General features: G+C 39.6%; 1 protein-coding gene across 1 annotated transcript in view; it reads left to right on the forward strand.

Annotated features, from left to right (window-relative positions):
• The window catches only part of MUC6 (mucin 6, oligomeric mucus/gel-forming), a 32,257-nt gene extending 22,580 nt beyond the window's left edge, over nucleotides 1-9,677 (forward strand). The window contains exons 22-29 of the mRNA XM_010172175.2: nucleotides 117-302; nucleotides 756-995; nucleotides 1,972-2,128; nucleotides 2,876-3,019; nucleotides 3,523-3,585; nucleotides 6,336-6,503; nucleotides 7,619-7,767; nucleotides 9,480-9,677. Coding sequence (XP_010170477.2) covers nucleotides 117-302; nucleotides 756-995; nucleotides 1,972-2,128; nucleotides 2,876-3,019; nucleotides 3,523-3,585; nucleotides 6,336-6,503; nucleotides 7,619-7,767; nucleotides 9,480-9,677 — 1,305 coding nt within the window. The remainder of the gene's footprint in view (nucleotides 1-116; nucleotides 303-755; nucleotides 996-1,971; nucleotides 2,129-2,875; nucleotides 3,020-3,522; nucleotides 3,586-6,335; nucleotides 6,504-7,618; nucleotides 7,768-9,479) is intronic.
• Nucleotides 9,678-9,909: the final 232 nt, after the last annotated feature.

Here is a 9,909-nt window from a genome sequence, read left to right on the forward strand (position 1 = left end):
CAGGAATGTCAAGACAATCTGTAGTAGCACAGCATCTGACCTTCAGCAACGTGACCCAGAGTAAGGAAAATACTGAAACTTGATAAGTTATAACATCCAGATAAATTTTCTTACAGAATTTGACATTCATATTGCGAGATGAAACCTTCACTATTTCTGGGGAAAATCCTGGAGTACAGTATAACGTGAAAAAGAACGCCCTTCACCTGATGTTTGATATCGTTATCCCAGGAAAATACAACATGACCCTTATCTGGAATAAGCACATGAACTTCTTCATCAAGATCTCCAGAGAAACACAGGTATTGCAGAGAAACTGCCACAGTAAACTGTCCTTCAATTCAGATTGAACTGCACATTTGATAAGGGTTGCCTTGACTCTCTATGATGGCCAGGGTTTTTCAGAGATGCTACTAGTGATTTATTTTGATCATTATCTCCAAAACAGCAGAGATTTTCACTAGAGGCTGATTTAAAGTGATTACCCTACTGCATTCAGGAAATTTTTGAGCTAAGTGCTTGTATTTTATACAACTGCATGGCTGAATTTGATCTTTAAACGATGACAGTTTACAGTTTAGAGGAGAAACATTCATCCACTGATGAACAGAACTTCATGCACAAGGTGCTAAGAATGTGTGAGAGTATTTGTAGATCACGTTCACTACTAAAGCACGGGAACCTGTCAGTAATCAAAAGGGAAGGTGAGTAATTGTAACTTGCTGAACTGATGTTGCTGCTTTCATTTAATCTAGGAAACTATGTGTGGTTTGTGTGGGAATTATAATGGCAACATGAAGGATGATTTTGAAACTCGAAGCAAGTATGTGGCATCAAATGAATTGGAATTTGTCAATTCTTGGAAAGAGGATCCTCTCTGTGGGGATGTATACTTTGTAGTGGACCCCTGTAGCAAGAACCCTTATCGTAAAGCGTGGGCAGAAAAGACGTGTTCCATCATCAACAGCCAAGTCTTTTCTGCCTGTCACAATAAGGTAAGAATTGATTTGACCTTCTTTTTATTTGTAAGCATAGTCTATATTCTTTCAAAATGCTCACACTCCAACACTTGATTTTCTCTTCCCCAAAATGTTTTAATAAAATATATATGAAATGTTCTATGGCTATGTTTTATTAAAATATACATAAAATTTATGGCTCTTATTTATGTTAATCTTCATCCCTTCTTATTTGCACTTCACCAGTGCTTTTATAAGGACAAAAGCTAAGTATGGCATTAACTGGTTAGTTAAAAATATCAGAGTGAAAAAAGAATGAAGACTTAAGTATCAGAAATTAGTCAGTCTGTTGATGATGCCTGATACTGATCAATGCAGTGGTTATTCTTTTGAAACCATTTAGCCTTTGTTAGAAAACCAAACTTAAGAAAAGTCTGAAAATCCTTGTTGCCATGAGTAAATCAACAGCATTACTTAGTAGATGCAGATCAGCCCAAAAGCAAGATATTATCAACCCTCCTATTTGTTTTAAGTTGCCAAATTTTGTAGAAATGAAAATATTGCAAGGTTCATTAGAACCAGGCCGTCTGAAGGAAAAACTCGATTTTCAGGAGGTGAAAACAAGTGAGAAATGTGGACAGTGCTGCAGTGCTTGTGCATTTCCATGGAGGGTGTACAGCTGATGAATTTAAACACTTGTGCCTGAATGGATGCGGGGCTTTGGGGTTCTTTTTAGCTGACTATACACAATCTGTTCAGGACTAGTATGAATTTAGAAATACGTATCTGGCAAAACATAATCAGTTTCTTTTGTTGCTGCGGAGACATCTAAGTTCTTGCTAAAAATATTTGTACGAAGTGGGATTGTAATTGCTTTGACAAGTATTCAGAGGAAATACTAGTTACTCTCACTTAATGGAACACGTATTGTTTAGCCTAGGGAAAAATCACCTTCTTAACAATTAGGCACAAAAGAATCCTAGAAAATTAATGACTTCATTTTCCAACGCAGGTGAATCGTATGCCCTATTATGAGGCCTGTGTTCGAGACTCCTGTGGTTGTGACATTGGAGGGGACTGTGAATGCATGTGCGATGCCATTGCAGTATATGCTCTGGCATGCTTAGATAAAGGTATCTGCATTGACTGGAGGACCCCTGAGTTCTGTCGTAAGTTTCTTTAAACTTTCCTTAAACAGTTTTAAAAGATTATTATTGTGACTATGATTATATTAATATGGCAACATAGGTAGAAGCTTAATAAGCATCTCCTAAGTTGCGTTTTCTCAATGGACAAAGAGTTGACTTCAGTCACCTGGGTTTGAAATCTGTATTTTTCATTTGTGCTAAAGTAACCAAAATATTGTATCTCTTTTTACCATGGAGTAATGAGAGAAAAAATAATGTGGTCACAGAAGGCAGACTGCTTCTTCTGCTGGCACTGTCTACTGACCTGTCAGTTTGTCAGCAGAGGGAGCAGGAAATTGTAAAAAAATATGTTTCATTTTAGCTATGATGAAATCACCTTCTGTCAAGCAAATAAAGACAGCTGTGTTGGCTGGAACATTGTAAAACAGGAAAAAGATATCAAAGTGTTCCACAACACTGAATGTGGAGGAAAAAAGAGGATGAGTGTGTTATAAATTAATGCTACAATTGTAATCGTTGATAGTTTCTTTTCAACATTTTGCTACATTGTGCATTAAAAACTCTGGAAATGCCTGTGTAGAGCATTTGCAAAAAAGGAATTGACTTCACTGGAGTGTAAATTTCAATTCACAGCAGAAGCTAATAACTTCAGTGACAACATTTTTGATTCAAACTGTGTATTAATTCTGTCCTCTCTTTAGTCCTTTGAAAATAACATGCCATTAAGTTGAAAACTTCTGATTTCTCTCTTGCTTTTACCTTTTTTAGCTGTCTATTGTGAGTATTACAATTCTCATAAAACCACAGGAAGTGGCGAAGTTTATTCCTATGGCTACAACAATAACAACTGCACCTGGCATTACAGGCCTTGTAATTGTCCAAATCAAAACTACAAATACGTCAACATTGAAGGTAATAAGCTATACTAGTGTAAACCAGGAAACTGTAACATAGTCCTTATTTTCAATGCTGGTTTTTAAATCAGTCTAACCACAGTTAAATAATGGTATTCTCATGGATGCTATCTTTGAGGAAGTTTGGCTGATCTTTACCTTACTACTACTGCTTTAAATACATAATCGATTCAGTACCTGTACTACATCTAGCTTTGTATTGAGCTCAGCCTGTCTTGAAGATAAATTCTCTGACTTGCACCAAATCAAAAGATTTGGTACTTAGTGAAGAAAACATGTGGAGAGAGCAGTTAATATTTTTATTAGATGAATGGATAAAGTTGGAGAAACAAAAAATAATTTTTTTCTACATAGGCAGACCCTTCTTCTGAGGATGACAGTGTAAATGTTTACCTAAATAGATGCTATTGCAATCAATGTAAAATATTAGGTTAGAAATAGTATAAATTAAATGCTGTTCTCTGAGAAATGTAAAACAAACTTCTCTTCCCCTTTCCTCAGGCTGTTACAACTGCTCTCATGATGAATACTTTGACTATGAGAAGGAAAGTTGTATGCCATGTGGTAAGCAGCGACCTATATGCTCATTAATTTTTTCTACAGTAACTGGGAAACAATACTAAAACATTTGTGTATTCTCAAAGAAGGTGTTATTCCTAGTACCTCTCAATTAATAATGAGTGTTCATCCAAACATAACTTTCCTTCAAAATAACCTTGGTACTGTACTGATAGGATGTTAAACTTCAGTTGGTAAATAAAGGCATGAAAAGAACTAATTAAAAGAAGGAATAGGGTAGGGAAGCTGGATGACCCTGACTGATTTTAGTTAGCAACTTGAAAAGTTATGTTCGTTGTAAATGTGAGTACTTTTCAAACTGTGGGTCTTCCTGCAAGTGCATTGGTGTTCTGATATATGTGAGGGGCTGTCCAGCAGAGCTGTGGGTCTCAGATATATCCAACACCTTATGTAAAAAAAGAGAACGTAGAGGAGAGGATCAAATTTATCTAATGGACTCAGCAAATCTCTTTTTAGATTTTTTTTTAAATTATTTTAACTTAAAGTTTATTACCTTATTATTTACTTCTATGAAAACCTCTTATTAAATCATGTTTTAGATAGACTAGCTGCACAGTTTGGATTTTCATGCAGATGTCAAAAAACTCAAGGACAATTTTTCTCATATTACAGAATTCTAACATGTGTAACCAGGTTTTCAGCTCATGATCTCATTTACATACAAAACCCGTGTTTCCATTATCCCTGAAAAGTGAGGTGCCCTTAAGCATAAAAATAATAAGAAAGCAAAAACTTACTTATTTTCATTATTATTATGAGATATATTGATTTCTTTGTCATTTTTTAAGTCCTTTGATGTGAAGTTTACCACTGCAATATGTAATATTAAGCATTTTCAGGAATATCTCACTAATTAACATGATCCTTTGAATCCAATCTGAAATTTCCCTTGTTTGGAATATTTTAATATGTGTTCATTCACAAACTTAACCTGTTTTACCTTTACACAACAGGAGGTGAAAGCAGTAATATCACACATGAAACAACTTCACCTGCAACAGGTTAGTTTATGTAGCTGACTAGTACTTACCCACTGATAGGTGTTTATGAGGTAAGCAATATCCTTTTTTGCATGATACAGTATCATTGCTAGTTTCACATGCATAAGATGCAATGATGGAAAATAACTTGATATCATAATTACCACAAAAATTTTCACAAAAATGTTTGTTAGACATCTTAAGAAAAAAAAAAAATTACTGAGAGAAGAGGGTTTTCTGAGTATACTTAGGCACTGCCAGATATCAGTAATGAAATCTGTTAGTGAGTAAGGACTTCTGTCTTGTCTCTGATGGACAGTGAGATTGAGTGCACTCTCAACAAATTTGAAGATGTCCCCAAGCTGAGTGGTGTGGCTGACACACCTGAGGGACAGGATGCCATTCAGAGGGACCTGGACAAGCTCAAGAAGTGGGCCCATGTGAACCTCCTGAGGTTCAACAAGGCCAAGTGCAAGGTCCTGCAGCTGGGTCAGGGCAACCCCTGGTATCAATACAGGCTCGGGGATGAAGGGATTGAGAGCAGCCCTGCAGAGGAGGACTTGGTGATACTAGTGGATGAAAAACAACATGAGGCAGCAATGCATGCTCGCAGCCCAGAAAGTCAACCGCATCCTGGGCTGCATCAAAAGAAGTGTGGCCAGCAGGTTGAGGGAGGTGATTCTGCCCCTCTATTCTGCTCTGGTGACACCCCACCTGGAATACTACATCCAGCTCTGGAGCCCTCAGTACAGGAAAGACATGGACCTGTTGAAGTGGGTCCAGAGGAGGCCACAAAAATGATCAGAGGGGTGGAATATGTCTCCTATGAAGAAAGGGTGAAAGAGTTGGGGTTTTTAGGCTGGGGAAGATAAGGCTCTGGGGAGACCTTATTGCAGTCTTTAAATACTTAAAGGGTGCCTAGGGCCTGTAGCAATAGAAGGGGTCATGGTTTTAAACTAAAAGAGGTGAGATTCAGATATAAGATGTAAGAATTTTTTTATGATGAGGGTAGTGAAACACTGCCCTAGGTTGGCCGGAGAGGTGGTAGAAGCCCCATCCCTGGAAACGTTCAAGGTCAGGCTGGACAGGGCTTGAATAAGCTGATCTGGTTGAAGATGTCCCTGCTCACTGCAGGGGGGTTGGACAAGATGACCTTTAAAAGTCCCTTTCAACCCAAACCAGTCTATGATTCTATGATGTACAAAATACCACAAAAATTTCATCACGGTTCTTAATGGTAACTGTGACAGTATAACACTTCAGCAATTTAAGAAAGTCTTCATGGAAATGTATGACTGAGTATACCAAACCCATACAGCCTAATCCAGGAAAGGAATCACTATATACCAATCCTAAATTTGTTAGAAATTCCATTAGTTTCCCTGAAGACAGATGATATTGGGAAAACATACTGTCAGCTGTGTGAATTATACAATACAATTCCATCTCTGCTGCTGTGCACAAGTATTTATGCCAAATTCAGTTTGAAATTATGAATAAAAATGTATAAAGCTTTTGCAAGAATTCCTGTTTAATGTATTCACTGCACATAATAGCAAAGGAATTGATGGATAACTTCTCTCAAATGTTTCTTCTAAAAAGTAATGGGTTTTAATAGTAGTTACTACTAATAGTTATTAAGACAGTGTTTTTAATTTAAAAATAATTTTCAATTTATATAGGTATATTACAAATAGATTATCAAGAACTATTTCTTATCCTTTAATTTTGATCTTTTTCTCTTAGTAACAACAGTGCAGCCTAAAGTAACAAGAAGCTCCAACACAAGTACCATACCAACAGTACCTAGTATTTCTTCTTCTGCATCTACTATTGAGACTACAAATCCAACAATAACCTCAAAAATCACAGTTCCAAGAACTTCATCAACACCACCTCTTGTCACAATAAAGTCAACAACTGGTAGGTTTTTAGTGTTACTGTCTAAAATAAATTATAATAAACCCACTCTATACATAGTTGAGATATCACTCTACTAGGAAAGCATTGCAAGCTGTCTCAACATCCAAACATAAGACTCCAAATCATGAAGTAGGCAAAGCGTGCTTCCAGAAAGGAGTTGGTAAACCAGAAGTGTTCAGAAGTGTAGACTGAAAGTGTGTGGAAAGAGAAACGATATCGACACTAGGTCAAAAATACAACCAAAAATAACTTGTGTGACTCATCTGAGAAACACATGTGAAGTTCTATGAGGAGCAAGCCAGCTCCACTCAAGTTGGATCTATTAGCTCAGCTTCAGCCTCTTTTCCATAACTAGTTCAGTTTTGCAGTCATATTCAAGCAGCATCCAACCTATTAACCCTAAATAATGTGAAGCAGGCGCCAAAGCAGAATCACACAGGTATTAGTGCAGCAGCTTTGTCTAGGATTCTAGAGTCCTGCTCTCAGGGGGCTGTCTCCTCCAGCATAAATTACTTACTGATTCTATGGCTTGTGGAAACTCATAATAACATGTAGCTTCCCACCAACATACACTTCAACTGATAAGCCATGCTGGACCCAGGCTATCAGAGAAAGCAGAGTTAAAAAGAGGTCCCATGGGAGCCAACCCCAAACTTGAAGGCTGCCATTGTGACAGATGATTTGTGCACTGAAGTCCTCTAGTATGATGTTATTTAGCTTTGTAATAAAAATTACAGAAAGATGAAACTGGGACTGATTTGGAACATCAGAATAACCAATTAAATTGTCATTTGAGCAAAGCCCATACAGACTTTAACCAGTAAGTGACAACAAAGCTAACTTAGAAAAAATATGTAAAAATTAATCTAATACAGGAAAAATACAGAAGATGAGAACAAAGAAAGATATGAGACAATAGAAAACAAATATGAGTAAAGAAGGATTGGGCAAATTTATGAGAATATTAAGACAAACTATTACACAGAAAATATTTAAAAGATCAAGGGTGAAAACTGGGTCTCTGAAATATGGGTAGCTTCTTCATAATTTAGCTATTTGTAATTGTTCAATTAATTGATTATTTACATTATATTATTTTATCTTTACTCCAAAAGAACATACAACATTAATTCTTACCACACCAAACATGACTACAACCATCGCTACCCCTTCCATAACTACCTCAACAAAAAGAACCACAACCACTAAACCAGAGTCTACAGCTGTTGCCTCATCAACCACTGCTTCAAGAGAGACAGAACAAGTATGGTTCACCACACCACTCTTCGAGACCGCTATCAAAGAGGAAACGACAACCACCCCAATACCTACTCAAACCACATCTCAGATCACGACTTTCAGCAAGCCTAAACTAACAACAGTAGGTAAATATCACTTTTGATATCTGCCAGGTGAAGCCATCACTCAACAAGACATGTCAATGTATTCCATAGAAAAAAACCAAGCATTCTTACTTCTTACTAGTTGTCATTGCAAATAGCTAAGGAGGACATAGATAACTGAAGAAATGTGATAAAAACGGGAAGGCATGTGTCTTGCAAGTGGAGCAAGCATCTGACATCCAAATATCATCTTAAACCTGACACTTCTCTTCAAGGCCATACCCCACATTCAGGCAAAATCTCTCTCTGCTTCAAAGAAAGTTCTTGAAAACTCACAGATGGCAGAACATGTGTTCCCCCTAGCCATTGTAACAAATTCTCCCAAAAAGAATTATCAAAAAAAGGAAATTACACTTTGGGAAGTCAGGTGCTCCATATGCCAACAAGGACAGTCTCCTCTGAGGCTGTATGATAACATGAATTACTAGGTTAGCAACCGACACCAGAGGCTGGGACAGTGTGTGTGGGGAAGTCTAGTGTAGTGGGAGGGCAGGTGTATACTCTCTCCCAGTCCATGTGTCTCCCACAAAGTACTGTTCGGGTGCTCACATCTGGGTCTTCTTGTGTCAGCAGTTACAGCTTCCCAACCATTACTGATAGTCATTCTTCCTTACTTTACAGAGAGTGAAGGAACCCAGGCAACCACTCTGCACCACCAAGCCCCAGTAGGTATGTAAGAAGGAGCTAAGACATGCCCTTGGCCTAAGACTCTTCTTCACTTACCCCAGCTTTCCCAGATGATGTTCTTGCCCAGTCTGGAACAGCTTGGAGGGAAGACATGTACATCCAGAGAGGCTCTTCTTCCCTCAGGAGCTCCAGGAAGAGGCAGGGGGTGCTGGATTGTCAGAAGGCACCCTTCAGGCCCAGATCTTGCCTCTTTTTTTTTTTTTTGGGAGGGGGCGGGGAGCTATTGGCCAATTTCTCCCCTCTTGCCCAGTAAGATTCAGTGGGGTCCAGTCCTGCCTTTCTTACCCCCAACCATACCCTGGGGCTTCTGCCTGGGAATCACACACCACCCTTGGCTTCCCCTCTTGCCCTGCCACCCTCAGTCAACCTGTGCTTTTCTCTGTGTAGTTGTCACCCACAGAAGATCAACGACGCCACCCCTTGTGCAGCATCTCATCACACAGAAGACCACCCCTGCCACATCTGCCAGCAGCACCTCTGTCCCAAGAGAGGCCAGCCCTGCCAGCACCCCGGAAGTCCTACTGACAAGGATGTCTCCAAGCCCCAGCTCTTTACCTGCCACCTCAGCCTCATCTGCTTCTTCCCTCTCTTCAACCATATCCTCAACACGGTTGAGACCATCACATCCTGGTAAAGCTCCCTCCTGTCCTTCCTTCCTGCTGTGCTGTCTGCTCCTTCCAGCTCCCACCATTCTCTCCTAAGCAGCACGTCCTGCACAGGCTTCAGTTTTGGTATTTGTTCTCCATTCCCACTGCTCTTGCTGTGGGATTCCTGGGACCCAGGCATATGACCCTGACTGCATCCTCCTCCCTTGCCATTGAGGGTTTTGGCTCTGGGGCACAAGCCTTTATCAGGGTACAGACATCCATGAGTTCCTGCCCTACAGCTGGCAGTCAGGGGCAAGCTAACATGCACTCCTTCCCCTCACAGTGATGCCTTGCGAATGCAGAGTGGGGCAGAACAGAAGGCAGTGAAACTGGAAACTCCAGGCTCCAGTTTACACCTCAGAACAGTTTTGGATGAGAGACAGAACACAAGACGTGCTCTCCATCCAGTGGATGCCCAGGCCCAGGCACACCCATGACAAGTGTTGATCAACAAATGCCACCTCCTTGGCCAATGCTGACCCTGGGTGCAAAAGAGTCACCAGTGGAGGGTGGGCAAGAAAGCGCACACTTAACTCCAGGCTAAAGTTTTCCCACTTAGACTAAATGGGCTCCACATGCCCGGGTTGTCTTGGTGTCAAACAAGACAGCCTCCTTTAAGGAGGTGCCACAACATGCTTTGCCTAGAATCCTTCCAAGACTCAACGGTTC

Source organism: Antrostomus carolinensis, unplaced genomic scaffold, assembly GCF_000700745.2.
Source record: "Antrostomus carolinensis isolate BGI_N321 unplaced genomic scaffold, ASM70074v2 scaffold16187, whole genome shotgun sequence".
NCBI classification, from domain to species: Eukaryota; Metazoa; Chordata; class Aves; order Caprimulgiformes; family Caprimulgidae; genus Antrostomus; species Antrostomus carolinensis.